General features: G+C 41.0%; 1 protein-coding gene across 3 annotated transcripts in view; it reads left to right on the plus strand.

The window, feature by feature from the left end:
* kcnh3 (potassium voltage-gated channel, subfamily H (eag-related), member 3) overlaps positions 1 to 26,423 on the plus strand; it is a 664,660-nt gene that overhangs the window by 198,241 nt on the left and 439,996 nt on the right. For all 3 annotated transcript variants that reach the window (XM_043692967.1, XM_043692968.1, XM_043692965.1), the window contains exon 2: positions 281 to 514. In XM_043692967.1, coding sequence (XP_043548902.1) covers positions 281 to 514 — 234 coding nt within the window. The remainder of the gene's footprint in view (positions 1 to 280; positions 515 to 26,423) is intronic.

Here is a 26,423-nt window from a genome sequence, read left to right on the forward strand (position 1 = left end):
AATGGTCAACTGGGTGGGGGTACCTTTGCTATGTCCATATCCAATGTTTAGTTCAATGCTGAAAAATTCACCTAGCTTTAATTTTATGCATTTTCACAGCAATTTTTTACAATCCTGGGCAGTTAAGAATCAAACATATTCTAAGTTTTTTTTGTGGTATTCTTCGCATTTAATATTCATGTGAGTTGTTTTCCTTTTTCCATTAGACATTATTTCATTACTGATGGGAGCGACAACTTGACAAAGTAGTCCAATCAATATATTGTTTTCAATTCAACAGACAGCAATTTTGTTCTGGGAAATGCTCAGGTATTGAACGTGTATCCTATTGTGTACTGCTCCGATGGATTCTGCGAACTGACTGGCTATGCCCGAGCTGAACTCATGCAGAAGAGCTGTGCTTGTAAGTTTCTCTATGGAGTAGAAACGAACGAAGCCATGAAAATTCAGATCCAAAACGCATTGGATGAGAAACGTGAGTTCAAGACTGAACTGATCTTCTATAAGAAGAGTGGTGAGTAAACAAGATAAAATTATTTTTCGCTTGCTTGCTGTTTGTAATTTAATGTATCCTCCTTTTCCTCTTCCAAGTTGCTCTTCCCTTGTTACCATTTTAATTTACATAATATTATCTCTTCCCTTCTCCACCCACCACTGGTATGAAGTTCCTGAGGGTGCAGGGGAGGCTGAAATCCACTCAACAAGTGACCAGGCTTGGGAAATGGAGAGTGGCCCTGGTGATCGTTGGGCACGGTGGTTTAACGGGTTCGATTCCTGCCTCGGGTGACTGTCTGTGTGGAGTTTGCACAATCTCCCCGTGTCAGCATGGGTTTCCTCTGGGTGCTCCTGTTTCCTCGCACAGTCCAAAGATGTGCAGGTTAGATGGATTGGCCACGCTAAATTGCCCATAGTATCCAGGGACGTGCAGGTGAGGTTGATTAGCCATGGGAAATGCAGAGTTACAGGGATAGGATAGGGGATGGATCTGGTTGGGATGGTCTTTGGAGGGTCAGTGTGGACTCAATATGCTAAATAGACTATTGCCACACTGTAGGGATTCTGTGATTGTAACATCAGTCTCTCGTTTACTTATTCAACTTCACATCCCGGGTCCGTCTGCGTGGAACCTGCCTTGTTAATACCTTGATCCTACCTTTGTGGAAAATCCAAACCTATCATAACAACCCCTACACTATCGTATCCTCAGTTTTTAAGAATGGAATATTTAGTTTTTTGAATGGAAATGTCAGTTGACTGTCAGAGTTACTGTTGAATTGTTCCAAACACTTTGGTTTATTTCTTTTATTTTATTGCATTTAATTGACCTGTTAGTATTGTACATATCAACTGTTCATAATTACAACTAACGGGTCATCAACATATATAGTTTGGAAGCAACTTGTGTAACAGCATGACTGGGAAAGGCTGGATTATTGACATCATTGCCTGGAAGGGGATATTTTTAAAGTATTGGTTTTTAAGGTACGAAAAGAGCAGATGTGTTCAGGGAGCATGCTGTGGAAGCTGATGGCCTAATGTCTGAGTATACAGCAGTCAATGATCAAAGAGAAGTGATTGGAAATGAGGAGTGTAGGAGAAATAGGTCAGTTGGAATAAGGGTGCAGGAGACAGCTGAATTTGGGCAGGATATCAACCGGGAGAATCTTTTGTTTATTTACACAATCAGGGTGAATATAGAGGCGGAATGCACAGTTTGGAATGTGGGCTACAGCATTCTGTATGAATTGTAGTCGTTGCAAGAAAGCTGGTGAGAGAGGTTCGTTAAAAAAATCACTCCAGAGGGAATAGTAGTATTGAACTGTAGTGAAGCAATATTGAGTGCAAGCAGAGTGACCAAGATTTCAGAGTTGGAAGAGGTTGGTTTTAATACAGATCACATTAAGGTTGGAGGAAGAATGGTGAGAGATTTGAGTTTTAATAGTGCAATATATCAAAGCTTTCTTTGGCCTAGTCTGAAGTGGCAAACCGATGTGTTTAGTATGGGAAAGGTCAAACAAAGTGGGCTTCTGTTTGGTCAATATTGAGCTGAAGGAATTGGAAATTATCAGATCAGTTGTTACAAATGAAATGGGTTGGAATATGGGACTAAATTTAAAACTGGGACCAGAGACTACCAGAACCAGACAGTTTGGTTAAAACATGGAAAGTATGATTTTCAAAACCATTTAGTTTTCATTTGTCCACAACTGGTTCCATACAAACTTGAGGAAGGAAGGTTTAAAGATAAACTAATAATATCTGAGAGTTACAATTATTTGGAATTTGTTCCTTTACAAGTCACATGTAGCAAACAACTAGCTAAACCAATTTAAAAGAGCATTTATGTTCGTCAAAAGTATTTTCTGTGATACCAGACTGTTGTCACATGTGAAGTTATTCTTGACAGTCTTCAATTGCTTACTTGAAATAAAAAAAGAGTGTTCACTGATGTAAATTCATTTGAAAGATTTACTTAAACATTCCTGAAACTACTCTCTTAAAACAAACCCAAAGTCTGGTTAAACAGTCTTCAAACAGGCACTATAACAAAATATGATCGAATGAGTAACAAAAACTTGAAGATGAATGGAAATCATGTTATCTAGGGCATTCCTTAGCTATGTTTGTAGAGTAGCGAGGATAATTAGCAATGATCACTTTGACTTCCTTTTTACAAATTCCACTGACGCTTTTCAATTTAAAACTTTACCTGTGGTTGGCCTTGAACGTGTGTTGCAGAACCTGGTTACTTCTCTGGAGCTGTGGAGGTTATTTACAAGCTTATGGTTAAGTTCCCTTTGTTACCATTCAATAACTGGGGAGACCCATGCACTAACCCAGCTGGAGAGGTGACAGTACTAACTCTTCTGAAACAAAATCCTGCTCTTCTGATTGCTTGGTTAGCATAGTGATGAAGAGGTATTTAAGTTGGGCAGTGGATTAAAGGATTAATCTTTGCAGGTGAGAGGTGAAAGAGGTTTAAAGGATTGGTGACTGTATTAAATGGAAGTGAAAGCTTCAATTATCAATTGTCCCAGGATCCTCTTCCAGGCGGTCACAGAGTGATTGTCATTTTGGTTCTCTGCCCTGCCGTTCTGTTTCATAGGCATTTCTAGCCTACCCCCATATCTTTTTGGATGAAGAAGAATCAGGAGACAGCAAGCTGCAGAGAGCTGGAGAACATTGCAGAGAACCTGTCAAGGCAGTGAAAATGACTTTCACATGATCTAATGATCCTCCATCACTCGTCCATTGGAGACATTTTCCTTGCCGCACAGCTCCACTTGCTTTTTGGGCTGTGGGAACAGGGGTATGCCTCACTAACCAATAATCATCCATTGACGTGATTCACTTCCCTGAGTAACTCTGCAACAGAAGGATTCTGACGGCTGAATGCATCATGTAAACTGGACATTGCGAATGTTGGTATTGATTTGTGTTTTAGGAAGTGGAAGCTCTTTACCTAAACTGATGTAACCAAATGAGATCTGAAAACACAGGCGCTACTTCTCACATCCTTAAGTTTGGAAAGAAGTCTTCAAGATCGGATATTCTTCATTTTAGCTAAATGCACAAATCGTTTAATTTATTAGGTAATTCATAGGGTGAGGAGATGAGTTTTGCAGTGTTGGTTGGGCTGTGGGGTGGGGAGTGGTCGCATATGACCAATATGGCTTTTATCACAATTTTCTACATGACAGAACTGCTTGCTGCAAAAACAAAAACTGCAATTTGTATGGAATTTCAGGGCTAGTGAACGAGTCTATGAGAAAAGAAAATGTTTTTCCTACTGATTGTAAATCAAATATGTCCACACCAGTCATCTGATGAACACAATGCATGAAAATGACCACCTAAATCCATTTTGCAAAAGGCTTGTGTTAATTATCTCCAAGTATATTCAACTAATATGGTCCTATCATCAAATACCAGTGAAACATGGTGTAAAGTCCAGACTATCAGGAATTGGACAGTTAAATAACATTTAAGCAAATGCAATAAGCCTCTCCAGACATGGACCCCAACAAACACTGATTATTCTTCTATGAAGACTTGTCAGACAATGATTAGATACATTTAAATCTGCTCATATCAGTGTGACTCAGTTCCTTTGCAATGAAGTCCTATGACACTCTTTCTTTTGCAAAGTGTATTTTATCAAATGAAAATATCAACTAAATTAGCTTTAAAACTTTTGAGTTCTTTAATTAGAATTTCAGCTGATTTCTTTAATTGAAATGGAGTCATCAATCATGTAAAGAGTCCCGACCTCATCTCTGACACTCCAGGCTATCATTCTTACCTTGTGTTGGAAGCGCCAATGAATTGAGGTTGTGTGATAAAATAGTGATAGATTCCACATCAGAGTGACACAAACTCTGCCTCAGATGGATGGATTGCCCCATTTGGCAACCACATTGAGCAATCTTTAAGAATGAGGCTTCCATTTTAAGAGAGACAGAATCTTGACCAGCAGCTCATGTCCACCCGGCACATCAGCCACTTTCTTCACTCTACCGTTGACAGCTGGGCAAGTGGCTACGATTTGGAATTCCCTGGACACCTCTCTGTCCAATTCAATATGTTCTTAACTTGGTGCTGTTTGTCCTAGCATTTGGTAACTTCTAATGTTTCCTTCATTTCAGATTTTCTGATTAAACTGCTATGAAATATTTGGAACAGTTTCCTTTGTTTAAAGCTCTACAGATTTTTGTTATTTGTAAAGATGGGAATTTCATAGCCAAGGTTCAGAAATTGCCTGTAAAAAGGGAAATATTTGCAAGAATACTTCAGTGCATTACTATTGAGCAATGTTTGTACATCACTTGAAACACGTAATTCCTAATAGTACTGAATATTCAAGGCTAGAAGCTCATAAGCAGCTGTGACACATAACTCAAAAGGACTATAGATGGGCTATAATTTGCCTTTATCTAAATAGTTTTGACAAGTTACCTCCACAGACAGGCCATTGGTCTGCAAAACTAAATTTAGAGGTGCTCATCTTATTAACTGCAGTTGCATGTAAATACCACTAGGGGCAAATAAACAAGGTTGCAACTAACAGGATTTGAAGATGCCAGTGTTGGATTGGGCTGTACAAAGTTAAAAATCTCACAACACCATGTCTAGTCCAACAGGTTTATAGTCCATCAGGTGGTTGTGATGAAGGAGCAGCGCTCCGAAAGCTAGTGCTTCCAATTAAACCTGTTGGACTATAACCTGGTGTTGTGTGATTTTTAACTTTGTGTAACCAACAGGAGTCCACATCAAAACTTTTATTTTAATAACTGAGTTTGGACTAATCTTTTTGATGACATCTTTTTACTCAACTATATTGCCACTTGCAAGTAGGTAATCTTGCTCCTCTTGAACAGCCTAATTTCCTAGAAGCATCCTAAACAAGTGAAAGACCCCTCAGTAGAACATAAAAGTGCTGTTTTAGACAATTTGAAACTGGCTCCGCCCAATTTCAGGGTTGGGCCTTAAGGGAATGGACAGTCCCCATATTGTGTTCACTTTATGTCCGTCCAGTGAACCCAGTGAGATCCAGTTTCTAACCCTTACTGTTTCTGCAAAGTCTGATCCCCGCATCCAGCAGGAAAATACAAATGGAATCTCCAAGTTGATTTCAACCCGACTGCGAAGCCTCTTCCAAGGATGCCTACCTTGAAGAAGTTCTCCTCTTTTGCCCAAAACATCGATTCTCCTGCTCCTCGGATGCTGCCTGACCTGCTGCACTTTTCCAGCACTACACTCTCAACTTTGATCTTCAGCAGCTGCAGTCGTCATTTTCCGCTAGTTTCCGTCCTTTACCAAATAAACCAGAGACTCAAAGTGTTGACTATTAGCAAAGAAAACACACTGCTCTCTGATGCATCCATCAAGATGTTTCAATGTTTCACACCCAGTGAATTGTTTTTTTGAAGTACACTACTATAATGTAATGGAAGCCATCAAGGGTTTTGAGCACTGTGTTGGACAAAATTGTGTTTTACTGTGATCTACCATTATTGTCATCACTTCCAACTGAATTACAGGCATGCAGAGCTATCAATGTATTTTAGTTTCATTGTGCCACATGGAATTAAACAATAATGAATGAAACTGTATTTATTGATGTAAAAGATTGTTTGGTTAAGTTAAATCATGAGATTTACAGCTCATTCTTCCGTTGCACAAATTGCACGCTTCATCTGGTAATCACCAAAAGAAAAGATTAGAAATGATTGCTCTTTTATGTTGTTCTATATTCTGACATTTATTTTTCTAGTTCTACACTGAGGGTATTCTGGAGGATGATGGTCAGAGATGCTGTGGTGTCACCTTCAATGTAATGCTTGAAGTTGAGACTTGTTGAGCAATTCAAAATGGACAATGCTGGCAATCCAGTTATTTGACTCTGCTCACTCATCCGTCTTTCTGTCTGAATCACTCTGGATCGCCTTTTTATAGAACTGTACCCTTCTCCATACCCAGATAAGCCCTAGTGTTCAATGAAGTCCACATAAAAGATCTCCCAGTGCGAACCAGTTAAGGGGTGCACAATGGGAAGACAGGCTCACGCAATAGTTAGCCTGAGACTCTGTTTAAATAGGGGAATTACCTGGGCGTAACATCACAGACCCTTTGAGAAAATAAGCAACATCAGACAATCTTCTCATGTTACACTCACAAGAAGCTTCCTTCCTATAGTTCACGTCCATCACTCACACAACTACCATTCTTACTCTTGGTTAAGCTTGTGTCAGAAATCTGGCTGAAGCAAGAGCCCGGTTTTCTCGGGTCCGTTTGCTTGTTCACTCTGAAGACTCTGCAGTCGGTTTAAAAATGCAGCAGTATCAGAAGAAAAATGTTTGCGATGGAAGTGCCTTGTAAGAAGATTTTTTTTCCCAAACAGTTGAAGGTGAAAATCACATTATGTGAGTTGAATCTGAAGTTATGCCAAAAATGGCTTCTGGAATTTATCTGTTCCTCCGTCTCTCTCCTCCCCGCTACTTCCCCAAACAAATTGTTACATTATATTTCAGGTTAAGCAGTGCATTTTAACAGCTCATTGTTTAATCTTTCAATCACTCTTTATTTAGTTGTACCACAAGCATGGATTCAATCACCTTGCTTATCCAGAATGACTGAATCTTGTGTTGCTTTGCATTTGAACACTATTAAGTATTAATAAGGAGTATTAATCATTGATGGTACCTGGTTGTGACTAAACGATCATGCTGTGACTTACTATAATATGCTGATTAATGGCAAGCGTTCCCTCTTCAAGTCTTGTTTCTTTCTAAGTAGCTGTATTGTCAGCTGCGTGGATAAGTGAATGATGCCCCCAGGCATTGAAATCCAAATGACACATGTGGATTTAAGGACATTAAAGATGGTACTTATTTTGAGACAAGTTATCTGACAGTCAAGTGATGACCTTTCTTAAATATTTTAATAACTCAACATGCTAGAGTAGCAGTAAGATCAAATGCGTTATGATGTAACTGAAAACTCTCTTGAAATCTCAAAGATTAGCTCGAACTGCTTAGATCAGAAAACACTTCCATAATTTACTCTGCATACTGTATGGCCTCTCAGTACATGACAGAACTCTGGCAATGAACTGAAAAGGCTGTCATTGCCATCATTGCAAAGTTGCTGTGTGGAACTTTCTAGATATTTTCTAACCAACCTGTTCAGAGAAGTTATGACACACCTCTGTAGTATATGGAACTTAAACTCCTAACTCAGAGGCAGGGATACTAGCTAAAAGAGCATTCAATTGTTAACAATCTAAATTTAACAATACCTTATTGAATATAAGGCATCAAAGAACACTCTCAGTGTGCTGGCATTGTGCCAGTGACAACATTAACATAGGAATGTAGGAATAGGACTCGGTCATTCAGTCCCTTGAGAGTGCTCCGCCATTCAGCTGGACCATATCTGATTATTTCCCTTTTCATTTTCCACACTATCGAGAGTGTGTTGCTGGGAAAGCACAGCAGGTCAGGCAGCATCAGAGGAGCAGGAGAATCGACGTTTCAGGCATATACCCTTCATTAGGAATGAGGCTTGTGCGTTGGGGCTGAGAGATAAATGGGATGGGATTGGGGTTGGGGGGAAGGTAACTGAGAAAGAGATAGGTGGATGAAGGAGAAAGTGATAGGTCAGAGGGGGCAATGATAGACAGGTCCTGAGGGTGATGCTGAATTGAAGGCTTGGGACTGGGATAATGTTGGATGAAGGAGGGAAAATTACGAAGCTGTTGAAATCCACATTTATCACGTGTGGTTGCAGGGTCCCAAGGTGAAATATGTGGTGTTCTTCCTCCAGGCTTCAGGTGGTAAGGGTTTGGCATAAGAGGAGGCCCAGGATCTGCATGTCCTTGACGGAGTGGGAGGGAGAGTTGAAGTGTTCAGTCATGGGCAGTGGCAATGGTGGGTGTGGTTGTCCCAGAGATGTTCTTTGAAACGATCCACAAGAAGACGTCCTGTCTCCCCGATGTAGAGGAGACCACACTGGGTGCAATGGATGCAATTGGGAGAAGCACAGGTGAATCTCTGACAGATGTGGAAGGATTCCTTGGGGCCTTGGATGGTGGTGAGGGGAGTGGTGTGGGCGCAGGTTTTGCACTTCCTGCGGTGGCAGGGAAAGGTGCCAGGAATGGAATGTGGGCTGGTGAGGGGTGTGGACCTGACAAGGGAGTCGCAAAGGGAATGGTCTCTCTGGAATACTGATAGGGGTGGGGAGGGAAATATATCTCTGATGGTGGGGTCCGTTTGTAAGTGGTGGAAATGGCGGAGGATGATATGATATACACAGAGGCTAGTGGGGTGGAAGGTGAGGACAAGGGGGGTTCTGTCCTTGTTGCATTTGGAGGGGTGGGGTTCAATGGCAGTGGTGTGTGAATTGGAGGAGATGCGCTGGAGGGCATCGTTAACCACGTGGGAAGCAATCGTGGAAAAAGGAGGCCATCTGGGACTTTCTGAGTTGGAATTGGTAATTCTGGGAACAGGTGCGGCAGAGGAATTGGGAATAAGAGATGGCATTTTTGCAGCAGTTAGGGTGGGTGGAGGTGTAATATAGTTAGCTGTGGGAGTCGGTGGGCTTGTTGTGGATGTCTGTTGTTAGTTGGTCGCCAGAGACGGTGATGGAGAGGTCCAGGAAGGGGAGGGAGGTGTCTGAGATGGTCCAGGTGAATTTGAGGTCGGTATTGAAGGTGTTGGTAAAGTTGACGAACTGTTCAACCTCCTCATGGAAGCACGAGGTAGCGCTGATATAGTCATCAATGTAGCGGAGGAACAGGTGGGGGGAGGTGCCGGTGTAACTGCAGAAGATGGACTCTTCCACATATCCAACAAAGAGACAGGCATAGCTGGGTCCCATGCGGGTCCCCATGGCTACCCCTTTGGTTTGGAGGAAGTGGGAGGATTGGAAGGAGAAGTTGTTGAGGGTGAGGACCAGTTCAGCCAGGCGGATGAGGGTGTCGGTGGAAGGGTACTGGTTGGGACAGAGGGTTTGGAGATCTTCATCATGGCAGATGGATGTGCACAGGGACTGGATTTCCATGGTGAAGATGAGGTACTGGGGGCCAAGAAAACAAAGATCTTGGAGGAGGTGAAAGGCATGGGTGGTATCACGAATATAGGTGGGGACTTCCCGGATTGAGGGAGGCAAGACGGTGTTGAGATAGGATGAGATGAGTTTGGTGGGACAGGCGCAGACTGAGACAATGGGTTGACTGGGGCAGTCAGGTTTGTGAATCTTAGGAATGAGGTAGAATTGGGCAGTGTGGGGTTCATGGGCATTGAGGTTGGAGGCTGTGGGTGGGAGATCCCCTTTGGTGATGAGGTTGTGGATGGTCTGGGTGATGGTTTGGTGAGGGGGGGTGATGTTGTGACCAAAGGGGCAGTAAGAGGAGGTGTCTGCAAGTTGGCACCTGGCTTCAGCAGAGGTAGGTGTGTCACACTACTACTGCACCCCCCTTGTCTGCGGGTTGGGATTGGAGTGGAGGGCTGCGTGTTGTGAGGGCAGGAGGTTGGAGTGGGGAAGGGGGTTGGACAGGTTGAGGCGGTCGATGTCTCGGCGGCAGTTTGAAATGAAGAGGTCAAGGTGGGTAACAGGCCAGCACAGGGTGTGCTGTGGATGGAGTTTGTTGGAGGTGGGAGAAGGGGTCCTCGGTGGGTGGGCAGGGGTCTAAGTTGAAAAAGTAGGCTGGGAGGCGGAGGCGGCGGAAGAAACATTCAAGGTCACAGCATGTTTCGAACTCATTAATCTGGGACCATAGAGGGATAAATGTGAGGCCTTTACTGAAGACTAGACATTCATCCTCAGTCTGGGGGAATGGTGAACACATGACAGGCCTGGGAGCTAGGACCTGGGGTGGGGCTGGAGCTGGAGGTGGGGGGGGGGGGGGGGGGGGAGGGGCGGAGACAGTTGCTTGCTCCCATTTTCCCACTATCTCAAAATCAGTAGATGTCATTAGCTTTCAGAAATCTATTGATGTCTGTCTTTGCCGACCACAATGATTGAGCTTTCATAACCCTTTGGGATAGAGAATTCCAACTTATTACAATTATGGAAGGCACTATATAAATACACGTTTTCTCTCTCTTACTTACTTAACATTAAGACAAGACTTTCTTCTCTATAATATCTGCAATGATATTCCCTCCTAGCAATATTTATGATGCTGGTTGTTATAAGGTAGAATTACATGATACAAGGTATATAAGGATACGCAAACAACTACAAGACCTTGCGATCAATCCTGAAAAATCTTTAAGAAGTATTATTGCAGGCATCCTGCCCAGTGATCACAAATAACTTTATAACTTTTAAACTGCAAACTTTCTTTAATGTCGGCTCCGAAACTAACCCTTTGTGTCAAAACTCATGATGAATGTGGTACTACAAGGATGGCTGCAAAAGGCCAGATGAGGTTTCTTGTGTATCCAAACTGACTGTGAAATAGAGACAAAAAATAGTGGAGACACGGCAATAAAAGAGGGCCAGCAGCTGTGTGAGTTTCAACTGCAGTACTCCTTCTAATTCAGTGTGCCGCTCTGTGGGAAGCATTTGACAGCATTAGGAAGTACGCAGAAAATATTTGCAAGAATGGTTCTGATGATGAGGAAATTCAGTTGGAGAATCTGGGCTGTCCATAAGAAAAGAGAAGGTTGAAATGAGCTGTAATAAGACAGTTCCTCATCATAAAGCATAAATACGGAGTTGATTGGGAGAAACCGTTCCCATTGATAGTAAGGTTGAGATCTAGAGGAAACTGATTTAAGTTAATTGACAAAATAATCAAAGGCAACAGGAGGTTTGTTATGCAGTGAGTGGTTAAAGCCTGGAATGCATTGCCTGATAGTGTGGCGGATGTAGATTTAATCATGGCTGTCAAAAACAGAATTGGATAATTATCTGATGTGAAAATATTTGCAAGGCTGCAGAAAAAAGGGAGGAGCGTGGGAACAGTGAGTTGCTTTTGCAGAGAATCAGTACAGTCACAATGGACTTAACGGCTGAATTGCAAACAAAAAATACTAAATTACACTCTCTCTTTGTTCCTGAAGTAGCATAAAAATATATATGTACAATAGAATCTTTGGAGAGAGAAACAACGTTAATGTTTTAAGTTTAATATGACTTGGGAGAGTTCCAAACAGGAGTAATTGGTCTTGAAACATTAACTCTTGTTTCTCTCTCCAATGATGCTGCAAGATGTACTGAGTTTCTCCACCAATTTCTGTTCTCCAGAATCTATGAAAATATGTATGTCTGTCATATATTGTGCTGCTGTGATATGGTAAACAGAGGTTATTTAGCTCGGTTGACTGGACAGCTAGTTTGTGATGCAAAATGATGACAACAATGGAGTTTCAATTCCTGTACCAGCTCAGGTCACCGTAAAGATCCTGTTTTCTTCAACTTCTCCCTTCTCCTGAAGTGTGGTGACCCTCAGGCTTAACTCACCACCAGTCATCTCTCTCTCTCTCTCTCTATCTCTCTCGCTTTTATTTTTTCTCTCCCTTTTACGTTCTCTCTCTTACATTTTCTCTCTTTCATTTTCTCTCTCTTTCATTCTCTCTCTCTTTCATTCTCTCTCTCTCTCCCTCTCATGAGTGAGCAGCCCTGTCATTGTTCTGGGATGATGGTACTTTACCAGTAGAGTACACAGCTATGCATGTTGAGAAAATATTCTGAGTAAAGCTTATGAACAAAAGTTGAGAAGAATCATAAATCTATTTAAATACTTTGTGATTTAATCTTCAATGTTATGTTAACAGTTAAATAATTTCCTTAAAACTGAAATAGGACAGGAAAAGAGAGCTGTGATTAAACACAATGCACCAGCATTTATTTTCTAGTGGTCATTAAATAGGTTACATCCTTCCACAAAAGTAAATGCAAGATGCAATTTGAGGAGGAGTTCTCTCAATTATGGGCACATTACAGACTGACAAGATTTTGAAGCTTGAGACTGCTAATAGCCTGATTTCACTTTAACATTTAGGCACAAGATTTCAGGTTACCTTATCCTTCAAAAAATATTTTCTTGAGTTTATTCTCTGAAATAATTTTTCTAATCAACTTGAATCTTCTCAGGAAATAGCTTCAATTATAATATTTCTTCCATTCCAGAAAACGATATCATTGTATGTGTTAAAAGACTTGCCAGAAAAAATATTGAACTCTCGGTATGAGCAGTAATAAAACCCTATTTCAGAGGAGTACACTAATATAATTTTGTTTAGCTAACGTCTAGAATTCGGCATGAGAGTTTGATCTCCACTTCAGTGGTAGTACTCTGGCCTTGACTTTCAATCTCCTCAAGCTAGGTGGGAGATGGTCAGGAGATTAGAAATGAAATACATGGACCTCAAATTAAACCACTGCACGTGCAGCTGGATACGTTTTTCCAAGAGTTGGAAGGTTCGGCTCTCTCAAGGTAAGTAGCTCCGTCGGTACTCCTTGTGGTTCAAAAGGTGCTGACTTCTATGAGGTCCTCAGCATTCCCAATAACAATTTCCAGTTGTCCTTTCCCAACACCTTTCTGCAGCCTGCCTCATCAGATCTCTTTCCAGTCCCTGGCCTCCTGCCGTGGCTGTTTGCTTCCACCCACAAGCCAGGCTTTCCCTTTGGCTGGATGCAGGTTGGGAGACAATGCTACACAATGTTCACTGCCTCCACATTCCCAGCTGTGCCAGATTCTTTAACTGTTTAATTGTATTTACAGACTAGTTTTTACAGGAATTCGAGGATCAAGGGAAGTTCAGCATCAAAGGTCCAAATGGCTTTCCTCGTCCAGAAGTCTCCTTTGACTAGATGTTACGGTTTGGACACAGATGACAAATATTGGGCACCCATGTTCAAAACATGATACAACAAAGGTTGATTTTGCTGACAAAACATGCAAATACTAATTTTCCAGGAGAATGGCTTGATGATTTTGTCATGTCGATGTGCAACTTTAACAAAAGTAAATCTGTTTTTTTTGGAGATACATCTAAAACATTCCTTCCGAATGACCTGGATTCCAGTTCCGAAATGTTTCTTTTAATCAACCTGGTCTGACCTGTTATGGCACATCTCCATGGTAGGTAGACTTCAAACTTGACCTTCTGGTCCAGAGGTAGGGATGCTACCATTCTGCTCCAAGACCCTATTCAATTTTTGTTCCACTTTTTAGCAGTTGGCTCTGAATCCACCCCTCAAGTGGATCAGAATTTGACCCTGGCATGTTGTCTCTGCATCTGCAGAGGAAGGCCGTGGTCTAAGATGCTACACAATTCTTGGCCTTTCTGTTCTCTCGGCCCTCTTCTCAGCTTGAGCTTTTTGTTTCTGCCCACCTCTGGCAATGCCCTTCTAAACAGTCACTAATACATTGGCTTGACCATAATTTTGATGGGATGTCCAGAGACTTTTAACATCCATTCTGTTCTAAAGAGCCATAAGAGGGAAGCCATTTAGGCTAGCACAGTTTATATACACCTTAAAAGAACTCACTTTAATCTTTTGTATTTCTGTGAATAAATAACATACTGAAAACGTGAGTTTATGGGACCCATGTTGAGTAATGGTGAGCTGAGTTAGCAGTTTGTTTTAACTGGGGAGAGACACTACCTGAAGAAAATCCTATCAAGTGAATGTGCAGCAATTTGCCAGTAGGAAGCCAATTACAGTCATCCAAGCTGAGCAAGAAGCTTTAATGAGAGATAGTGACTCCACTGAGTTTGAGTGTCTGTAAGGTTATTGTTGGGGTAAAAGTCATGAATCTTTATTTCTGACATTTGCTTCTGTCTAATGGTAATGTAGTTTGTGTTTTCTTCTCTTGTGTAACATACTTTGATGCTCATTTGTTAAAAAAAAGTATGTTGGCAGATCTTGTCAATTCATTTAGTGACTGATTTTCATGATAAATAAAAAGAAATAAAAACTTGTGATCAATCAAACACTCTGATTTCTGAATGGTCCTGAACTATCATTGGCTGAGATCATTACAAAGGATTATCTCCCAACTCTCCAAAGATCTGGCCCATAATTATAAGTCAGGACAGTGTGTGGCTAGAACAGGAATGTGGAAGTGATGGTGTTCCTGTGCATCTGCTGATCCTGTCCTTCCAGATGGTTTAAGGTGCTGAATAGGGTACCAATGTGTTTTCTCCTGTTGAGCTGCTTAAGTGATTTTGGGATCCCACTCATCCTGGCAAGTGGGGAGTATTCCATCACTTTCCTGACGTATGCCTCCTAGACGGTGGATAAGCTTTTGAGAGTTGGGAGGTTGGTAGATAAAATGAAGTTACCATAGTTCCAGAAGATCATAGTGCTGCTCTCATCAAAGAGAGACAACCAGTGGTGAGTTTAACCTTACTCACCATAGAATTCCCAGCCTCTGATATGCACTTGTAACTGTTGTATTTATAGGTTGGTCCAGTTAAATTTCAGTTCAATAGAATTGTAAATAGCAATGTGATATACAGAACTCCTGTGTTCTTATGACATGTTAAGCATGTCTAGAGAGTTGAAACCAAATGCAAGAACTCAAGACCCTGAGCACTCCTACTTCCTGGTTTAGTTTAGATACGTTGTATCACTGCAGGGTCACACAGTGAGTGTGCTGAAGTAAACCAGCCAGTGGATGGATGAAGATAGAACACATTATCAAACAGGTAAAGATAATAAACATCTTAGTCCCACCAAGCAAGGTCTACTTTAATTTTTCTGACCATCCTATTTATACAGGGGTCAAGCGGGAGATTATTAGGGTTCGGAGATGTTTGATCAGTGTAGAGTATTCCATAATAAACCTGCTCAGGGATGTTATTACACACACTGGGGCCACTGGGACTTGAAACCTGGGCATCCTGGCCCAGAGGAAAGGACAGTACCACTGCACCACAGATGTTCAATCAATGTACCCCTCTCACCACCCCTCACCCCAAGCAGACAGACGAGGCACGTGGAATAAGTTTGTGCCCACTTCCAAACAGTGGCAGAAGAAGTCCTTGAGATCACTGGCTGGTGAAACACTGATAGTACCACCGAGAATAACTCCCAAGGAATTTTGTCCCATTAATATTTTTAATTCCCATCGCAATCCTTGACCACTTTGCTATAGTTCTGATTTGTTACTGCACAGGGAAATCTTGTCACATTTCATTTATACTGTGCATTCATTGGTATCAAAATTATATTTGTAGAGGCATGCTTAATGCGGTAGCTTTTCACTTGCAATATGAAATTATGGAAACTGTCCATCAAAGTATACAAAACTAAAAAAAAAAGTTCATTTAGCTATCGGAGCTTTAACCATTTTATTCTTTTTTTTTAAAGTTGGTGCTAGGTTAACAAGATATTGATTGGGATATCAAACTGCAATTATTGGATTCCCAGGCAATATAGTCCGATTGAATTAGAATTGAAACCTGAAGCAATCAGACCATTTTGATTTAACTTGTACCCAGGAAATATTGAATGCACCAAACTCTTGCCATTGACATAAAACAGAGTTTTGAAAAACCCGAAGATATGAACAGGAATTCCATTAACATACAGATTTAATTCAAAATGGTAGGATTCCAAAGTAACGATGAATGGCAATGTGGCAAGAATGGGAGGTAACTACCATCTCTTTTTATGGTACTTATATTTGGATTTGTCATTTTAACTGATTTACTGCCAGTATTATAATATAACATAGATTGAAAAATCCCAATTAGTAAGTCTGTCCAAATGGTGAAGAATGAACTAAGTGCAGATAGTTAGCTCTCGGGCCACAGTCACAACATGACAGCATGAAGAAGGAGAAACCATACAGTCCAGTCCCACTGTGACCTTTTAGTCTATTCCTTCTGAAACCACAATGGTAAATTTTCTTTTGATTGGAGAGCTGTCAACCCTGCGAGCATTGCAAGATTGTTTATGTCTATGTGCATGTTTATTGTGAAGTTTGATCACTGAGCACATTGTACTTTAGTTACTTAACCATCCTTACGATTGAATTTACATGTTAGCATTCATACATTGGTGCTTCAATATCAGAGTATTGGGGACTGAGGAGATTTTGGATTTGGCTCATACACTCTGAATGAAACAATTGTGGTTCAGATGACTGCTAAAATATTTGAATTTGATGATAACATAATTGTAATTAAATTTTTACTCGATTATTCCTCCTCATCATTAGTAGATATTGAATAAAAATGGGTGTATATGGATTTTGTATATAAGAACTTAGCACTGTCTTTGTTTCTGATGCTCTTCTTAATATAGGTACGACTTCTGTGTAGGTTTCCTTACTAGTTTTACAAAATTGTAAGTATGTTTGTTAACGTTGCATTTTGTAAAGTGGAAGCAGGCTCCAACACTGCATCTCTCTATGCTGTAAGAACAACTTAAAAACTTAACAGAATGCAGACAACTACTATTGGTTCAGTTCTCAGAACATTATCTCCCTTTTGGATTTTCCCAGTTATGGAACTATTTCTTTTTGTTAAATATTATAACTCTCCTATTCCTTCCCTTGGCTAGCCTAAGGTTGGCAAAGTGAACCTGAATGGTTCAACACATGTTCAGACCTCAGTGTACCGAACTTTGGTGGGCAGATCATTAGCAATGGCCCAGTCACACCTTCAACGATTACCTGCTGTCAGGAGAGGCCTTGCACTGGAAAATGTACAGGAGCAGACCTACAGTTGTGGAGCTGATTGTGCATCTCTAGCTTCAGGGCTGCAACTGGAGAAAAATAACCAGAAGCTTGGCTGACCTTGATGTATATTAGGATGCTGTAAGGAAAAGAAGTTCTGACCCTGTCTTGATGCCCATGCTCCCTCCTTCAAAACTACTACTAAGGGGGTTCCATGCTGACATACCATTGCCAGCTGTTTTTTTAATCACCTACATTCCACAGAACCAGCAAACCAAAGAAGCTCTAGAAATCTCAGAGTTGCATAAAGGAGGCTGAGATCCAAGACAAATAGTTCTGCTCCTCTTGTTCTCAATAGCGCCAAGGAATTGAGCAGCTTCGAGTTGCTCAGAGGGACTCAGCCCTCTGTCTACATTTCGGTTCTTTAAAAGTATACAAGAATTTAGTCCCAAACACCAAAGTCTCTCCAATCTTCTTTCTATCCCAAGATTTTTGGACATCCTTCAGTTAATCCAATCCCAAGATTGATCTTTCATTTTATAAACACCCTGACGTTATTAGTAACATGGTTTCACAGAAGTGTCCAAAATCAAAATGATCTCAAAAGAGTTGAAAGGCCTTGGAGAGTTTGTCCATTTTTTGTTAGTGCTTTTTGACCTATTTCTCACAATTTAAAATATCTGATTTAATTGCTTTATTCCAATACATTATCACATATAAAGGAGAATGGGATTGAAAAACATCAGCCATGATTGAATGGCAGAGCAAACTCTGGGCTGGATGGCCTAAATTTGCTCCTATATCTTAAGGGTTAATGGTCACTAATTTTACTCCTTTGCTAAAATCAAAACAACAAAAAATATAATAGTACATGCACTCCTTTCTGAGGCTTCTGCTTTATCTTTTAGTCACAACATTTTCAGACTGCATTTCTGCCTGAAGTAATGAATGCCAGTGCACCTTGGTAAATCATTGGGGATGGAGATTTTAAAACCAATTACAGGAGAGAACTTTGACACTCTCACTGCTCCAAAAAGACTTTGATTTTTTTCACAGTCAGATGATCTCTTGCTTTCTCCTCAGGCTGCCATTGAAATGTTCACAGTTATCTTTTAAAGGGACAACATGATAGCTCTGTCCTCCCTTTGTTTTGAAGTATTGAAATGATACTGCATTTTTATTGTGTTTCTGAATTTTACTCAAACCTAAAAATATTCTAAAGGGTTCTGCTGTAGCAAATACATCAATTGTTGCCTCAAAACTCTGCCAATCATCAGTAACATTCTGATCCAGTAACTCAGGTTCCAGAAATCATGCTCTTCAAACCACCACATTTGAAGTTCCATTTCTTGCACTGTAAGGATTTTCATTGCAAAAATCTTCATTTGCAATTTTTTTTTGCTAATTAACCAAAACTAACTTATGGGTGGCACGGTGGCTCAGTGGTTAGCACTGCTGCCTCACAGCACCAGCGTCCCAGGTTCGATTCCAGATTCAGGTAACTGTCTGTGTGGAGTTTGCACATTCTCCCAGTGTCCGTGTGGGTTTCCTCCGGGTGCTCCAGTTTCCTCCCACAGTCCAAAGATGTGCAGATCAGGTGAGTTGGCCATGCTAAAATTGCCCATAGTGTTAGGTGCATTTGTCAGAGGGAAATGGGTCTGGGTGGGTTACTCTTCAGAGTGTCGCTGTGGACTGGTTGAGTCAGAGGGCCTGTTTCCACATTGTAGGGAATCTAGTCTAAATAAACTGACTTTTTTTTAAGCATCATTGTTATGCTAAATGAGATTTTTAGCTATGTTTGTATAAGCATCCAAGAAGTCACATGACGTGTATGAATCGCAAAACGCACAAGTAATTAGGTGAGCTAACAGTCTATTAGTATTTACTGTTAGGGGAATTGAATACAAATAATGATGTGTTCAGGTACAGGAGATTGATGAAATCACATTTGGAGCAATGTGTACAGTATTGGCTATCTTATTTACAGAAGGACGCAAACACAGAGGAAGCAGTTCAGAGAGGATTCCCCACATTAATATCTGGAATGGGCAGTTGTGTTACAAGGAAATGTTGGACGAGCTCTGCTAATACCGCTGAAGTTTAACAGAGGTAGTGGTGATTTGATTCTGAGGGGTTTGGACAGGGTAGATGTAAACAGGATGATTTCCCCTTAGACTTAGGCTCACTGCATCAAACATGAGGCTTTTTTCCACCCCCCCTAGGGAGAGTTTTGAGTTTTTGGCACTGTCTTCTTGAGAAAGATAACAGAAGCAGAGACTTTGAATGGTTAAAAGCAAAAGTAGACAGGTTTTGTGACAAGCAAGGGTATCAAAGTATTTCAGGAGTAGGTGAGAATATGGAGTTGAGATTCCAGTCAGATCAGTCACGATCTTATCGATTGGCTGGGATCTTATTAAATGGTGGAACAGACACGAGGGGCTGAATGGCTTATTCCTGCTCCTTGTTCATATGGGCATATGATATTCTGCAGTTTGGGCTTACTTTGACCCAGGCAGTAATCACTTTCAGATTGCCACTGCATTCCTACTTTTTTTTCGGTACCAACAGAGCTCCATATTTCTGTCTAGGTCTTCTGATGCCAATTCTTTTCAGAGATTGATGCAAAGTTTTTGACCCAACACAGCACCATAGGTTAGTACTGCAGCTCCTCTTGGAGGAGAAAGAGGGAGATTGTGGCAGGACGATGAAACGTGTCCCCGGAATGTGACATCCCTGAACTGTAATGAAAGGATGAGCTTACAGAAGATGATATTTGACTGTCTGCCATAACATTGACTGTCTCTTAGAACATTAAATGCATATTAGATATCAATTGTAAAGAAGGGATGTCTCTCACTTTGACATAACCTTCTTTTATGCAACAAAATGCAGCACACTGTGACAGTTTTGCCTAGGAAAGCCCATCCAGCATTCAGAGCTTCAGTTAAGGCTGAATAATTCAACGCAATAGTCCCATTGAAGTCATCACGACGGGAGCTGGAGGCTCTCTGAGTGGGGAACACTGTGCTTCTGACACAGTTCATACAGTGACCCATATGAGGGAGAGGGTTTGCCTGGGTTGCTATGTATGTAATTGTGTGGTGTTGCCCCTTTTAAAATGTGGGTTCGGGGAGACTGTCTAGAATTGACTGTGGAGCTGAGAGGATACATAATAAAGTAGTTTACCTTCCATCTACCCTGTATTAGTTCTAGTGAATACATGCTGTGAATACATCAGAAGCTTCAAATTGGCCAGTTCATTGCCTCAAACAGCTGTTTGGGAAAATTTGGTGCATAATTCCAAACTTGGGCTGTGCAAGTCCTTTCACAGCACTCTCATCATACTCACCTAACAGCATAAATTCAACTGCAAAAGTGAACACACTCTTCCATTATATAAAAGACCACCAATCCAACTTGCAAATAAGATGACACAGGCTAATCACCGGTTTTGGAGGTACTGTGAAGTCATATTGGAGATGTTCTGGTGTATTTGGTAGGGAGTGTTGCTGCATTCTACAGATAAGGGAAAGGATTTGGTGACCCACTCAAATGCAGGGGGCTGATTCACGGCCTTTGGGTCTGTAACAGAGCAAAAACTCTGGGAAGGGTGACTCTGCAGGGTACTCTTTGCCAAGTTGAAACCAATCTGTTTCTTAGACAGTGACTGGACTTCTCCGGTAATTCTGCTAGTGCCTTAAGCATCTAGGAGTGCATATGTGTCAGCCTTCTCCTGTATACTTCTCCCTTGAAATCCTTATCTCTCTCCCCTGTTGTAGAATCCCCTACGCTCCTGCTTCCATGTCAACTGACATATTTGCTATCCATTTCCCAAGCCGGGCTCTATATTCATGCCTGGTGGAGCACTACATTCAGATTCAGTTTCTGTACTGATCTTTAAAGATCACTCTATCAGTATCTGAGTTGGTAGCTGTAAGTGTCAGATCAAGTAATGAGATCTCTGAAATAACTGTGCTCTTGCTCTCCCTCTTCTTCCTGTAACTGCTGTAGCTGGAAACATGACTGGGCTATATAAAAGTAGAAAATTATTGGACTGTTCATCCAGAGACCCAGGTGATGTTCTGGGGACTCGGGCAGAACTGTCATCTGAAATATGTTATGGGAGATGGTGGAATTTGAATTTAATACATGTCTGGAATTAGGAGTCTGATGATGACTATGAATCCATTATCAATTGTTGGAAAGCCTCGTCTGGTTTGCTAATGTCCTTCAAGGAAGGAAACTGCCGTCCACCTGGTCTGGCCTGCATGTGACTCCCGACCCTTAGTTATGTGGTTGGCTCTTAATTGCCCTCTGGGCAATTAGAGATGGGTAATAAATGCTAGCCTAGCCAGAGATGCCCTTATCCCATGATTTTCATGCTCCCGGATGCTGCCTGACCTGCTGTGCTTTTCCAGCGCCACTCTAATATAGAATCTGGTTTCCAGCATCTGCAGTCCTTGTTTTTACCTAAAATAAAGCATGAGTTGAGTGTGAAGCTAGTAACAGTGGAACTTGAATGGGGTGAGGTAGACTGTCTGAATGTCAGGCCTAAGCCTTGAGTGCCAGGGAATGCAGTTGAGTAAGTGATGGGGTGTGTCCAATGCTTCAATCATGTAAACGCGGAGACAGTTTTGCATGCTGCCTGCTTTAACAAGAATGAGCAGACGTGATTTCCCTGACCTCTGGTCTGAGTTTATTTTTGTCCAATGTCTTTATTTGGTTGGATATGCTGCCTCCCTCCCTTGGGAAATTGAAACTTCCATTTTCACTCATTCAGGGTGGTGTGTATGGACCTCTTTTTGTAGATCCAGGTATTAGAAGACCAGTGGCACTTTTCTGACCTGACTCTCATCCTCCATTTCTTCCTCCAAACTGTTTGGGCATATGGGAATTCCATTTGCTGATACTGCATGTGGAATGGTAATGTCTTTATGAGTAACTTGAATACCAATTCAATGGAGACTAGACCTCCTAACAACCTTTACATTGGACACTCATTATATTAAGTTTAGTGTTCTACACACACAAACATCAGGAAATATTGCATGAGACAAACTGACATTCCTGTAGTTCTAATATAACAACATTGGGGTCAGTTAGATTAGTTAGCTGGACGGCAGGTTTGCGATGCAGAGTGATGCCAATAGCATGGGTTCAATTCCTGCATTGGTTGAGGTTAGTATGAATGTCCTATCTTCTCAACCTTTCCCCTTGCCTGAGATGTGGTGATCCTCAGGTGATCCTCAGGTTAAACTCACCATCAGTCTTCAGTCTCTCTCTCTCTCTAATGAGACAGCAGCTCTATGGTCTGGTAAGACTAAGGTGGCTTTACCTTTTTTATAACAACATTCCTGCCTGTTTCCCGTCTGTGCCTGTCACATTTTACATGCTGAAACACCATTAACTCAGTGGCCATCTGACAGAACAGAATTCTGTTGAATTCCAATGCCATTATTCCTGTTTGTTAGTGCACAAAGCTGAATGGAGACTAAGATTAGGCTCATTGGCCATCGTTACTGTGAAAATGTAAAACTGTTGTCTGAAATATGACACTTCTGAGTCAGGTTTGAATAACACATCAGTCATTTAGAACCTCTGAACAGCCAATCATTGTGTGTAATGAACAGAGCAGAGATATCCAGGCTGCAATTAGTGATACATTATAAAGTATAGGTATTACATGCAGTGACTAAAACATAGTGCATTTAAAGCAAGCTAAATAAACCATTAAAACAGCATTTTAACCCATACTGCAGTTAGTTCAAAGCTTTTCTAAGGACTGAAATAAATTATATAAGCCATCATCTTTGAATTTAGTACCATTCTGGAGTTTTACAATTACTCACTTCAAGAAATGCTGATGCGAAGAGTGAAATCAATTATAGTAATTAAAATTTAGCTAAACCAACGAATAATATGTAAACAATGAAGGTAGTGGTTTTGAGCTGGGCTGTATTTGCCTTCCAGTTCCCAATACAAGGACTCATTCATCAGCGTGTGCAGTGAACTATAGCAAACATGTTGATCATGGGGGTATTATCCTATCCCATAGTCATGCACAAACATGCACACAGGACCCCACCTGAGCTTAGCTGACTAGAAGCAATCATTTTTGAGTCTTCCAGAGTATAATCGAATTCCTTCTGGCTGTGCTAACTAGTTAAAGCATCAATCAGATTCTCGTTCTATTAACCAGCTGAGCTAATGGGGAAATTTGTTGTGTTTAAATACCGATGCCAAATGCAGCTTTCAATCAGTACATGAATTTTTAAATTATTGTGTGTATTTAGTACTGCGTGTAAAAAGCAAACTGTTTCAGTGGTTTATGCACATAAGGCATGGTTGGACAATATGAGGATGAATCATTGTCCCATGACTTCAGCTACTCATGTTGATTTGTTATAGTATTGGTATTGGTATGAATAGGTCTTATCAACAAGGATTTGAAGCAGTCCTACTGAATTGAATAGAACTGCGTGTGGTTACTTTTCATAGGTGTGGAAATAATTAATCCTAGAAAGAATGGCTCTACTGTTCACTGTTTTGTGATTTATTTTATAATGAAAGGAGAAAAATCAATACATTATTCTATTGTTTCTGTAAGAAAAGCAAAATAAGCTGGAAATCTTTTTAAAAACCTAGAAAGTGCTGGAGAAACTCAGGAGGTCTGATAGCATCTGTGGAGACAGAAACAGAATTAACAATTTCAAGTCCTGTGACTCTTCTTCAAAACAGTTAGTCATAGAAGTGTATTGCATGGAAATAGACCCTTCAGTCCAACCTGTCCATGCGGATTAGTTATCCTAAATTAATCTCGTCCCATTTGTCAGTATTTGACCCACATCCCTCCCTTTTCATATACCTATGCAGATGCCTTTTAAACTTTGTAATTGTACCAGCCTCCACCGTGTCCTCTGGCAGCTCATTCCACACACGCCCACCCTCTGCGTGAAAACCTTGCCCCTTAGGTCCTCTTTAAATTTTTCCCCTCTCACCTTAAACCTATGCCCTCTGGTTTTGTACTCCACTACCCTGAGGAAAAGACCTTGGCTATTCACCCTATCTGTGATCCTCATGGTCTTATGAACTTCTATATGGTCATCCCTTAGCCTCCGACACTTTGGGGAAAATAGCCCCAATCTATTCAGCCTCGCCCTATGGCTCAAATCCTCCAACCCTGGCAACATCCTTGTGAATCTTTTCTGAACCCTTTCAAGTTTTACAACATCCTTCCTATAGCAGGGAAACCAGAATTGAACACAGTATTCCAAATGTGGCCTTACCAATGTCCTGTAAGTTGCAACATGACCTCTCAATTCCTACACTCAATTCACTGACCAATAAAGACAAGCATACCAACCGCCTTCTTATCTATCCTGTCTACCTGCAACTTCCCTTTCAAGGATCTATGAACCCGCACTCCAAGGTCTCATTGCTCAGCAACACTCCCCAGGACTTCACCATTAATTGTATAAGTTCACCCTGATTTGCTTTTCTAAAATGCAGCATCTCCCATTTATCTAAATTAAACTCCATCTGCCACTCCTTGGCCTGTTGGCCTATCTGATCAAGGTCCCATTATACTGTGAGGTAACCTTCTTGGCTGTCCACTATACCTACAATTTTGGTGTCATCTACAAACTTACTAACCATACCTCCCATGTTCATATCAAAATCATTTATATAAATGACAGAACTTCTGAAGAAGGGTCACTGGACGTGGAACATTAACTCTCTTTCTCTCTCTCCACAGATGCTTCCAGACCTGCTGTTTTGTGCAGCACTTTGTTTCTGTTTCAGATTTCCAGCATCCATGGTTCTTTGTTTTACTTTACTCCTTTGAACAGTCTTTCTTTAATTTAAACCAAATGCTTTGTCAGTGGATAGAAGGTTAATATAATTAGTTCTGTACTATAAAAATAAATGTGCTTGGAATCTGAAATAAAAACATTTCAGTGGATCTGGCAGTAACGGTCAGAAAGAAACAGAGTTAGTGTTTCAGGTCTGTAACCTTTCAGCTGTTTAATGTCTTGAGCAATGACTGTGTGGAGCTGGATGGTAGGGATGTATATCTATTTGTCCCCTGATACCCTGAGTCGAATTAAAATGGCACTGAGAGGAGGAGAGCCACAGAGTCCACTACTCCTGATTCTGACTCACTGATTTGCTGAAGCATTTTGTCAGTGATAAACAAAAGTTAAAATGGTTGTTAACTATGAAGTTTTGGGTCCCAGGTTCCATAGTTAGTGGCAATCACTTGTGTATTAAGAAACAATTTTAAAAAATCAGGTCCTGGAAATCTGAAATAAATGTAAAATGCTGAGCAGCTCAAGGTGCATCTATGGTAAGACTAAGGTTGGAGTAAGGCTCGTCATTAAAATCTTGTATTGACCTTTGAATGACATTGCTGCCAAAATGAGGCTAAACCATCTCCTCCAGTGAAGCGGAAATTCTAAAGACAGCATCAATGGCTTTCGTTTGCTGCAGTTAGTGAGAACGATCAGATAGTCCTTTTATTTGCTTTAAAGTTAAATAGTGACCATCTGTTGCTAAAGTGTGAATTCTCGCCCTGCCTTAAATACTCTCTGGATTCAGTGGTGACAGCTGCTATCATAAACGGACCTCATGTTTCTTACAGTGACGGCATTCACTGTACTGAATAATGACCAAAGAAAATCTAAGTTATAATTATAGTGACTCAAATTGGATGCCAAACTTTCATTCACATCATTGTGTTCTCCTTTTATTTTTTCAGTGATTGAACTGAACTCACTTTAGTGAAATGGGGAGAAATGTAAATTGTTAATCAATTTAATTTTATAAAACATAGGAACTCAGGATTTGATTTATTATAATCACATGTACCTACGTACAGTGAAATGTTTTGTTTCGCATGTAGTACAGGCAGGTCAGAGAAAACAGTGACACACAGATCATAAGGTGCTTAGACAGAGTGAGGCACACAAGATTATGACTGCACAGGAAGTGTGCAAAGCAAGATCAACATTAGCAAGATCAACATTATTTGAAGTTAGTCCACTCAGCAGTCTAATAACAGCAGGGAAGAAGCTTTGTATCTTCTGCCTGATGGAAGAGGTTTAGGAGAGTATTACCTGGGTGGGATGGGTCTTTGATGATGTTGGCAGCCGTTCCATGGCAACGAGAAGTGTAAATGGAGTCATAGAGTCATAGAGATGTACAGCACGGAAACAGACCCTTCGGTCCAACCCGTCCATGCCGACCAGATATCCCAACCCAATCTAGTCCCACCTGCCAG

This window comes from Chiloscyllium plagiosum, chromosome 7, assembly GCF_004010195.1.
Source record: "Chiloscyllium plagiosum isolate BGI_BamShark_2017 chromosome 7, ASM401019v2, whole genome shotgun sequence".
NCBI classification, from domain to species: Eukaryota; Metazoa; Chordata; class Chondrichthyes; order Orectolobiformes; family Hemiscylliidae; genus Chiloscyllium; species Chiloscyllium plagiosum.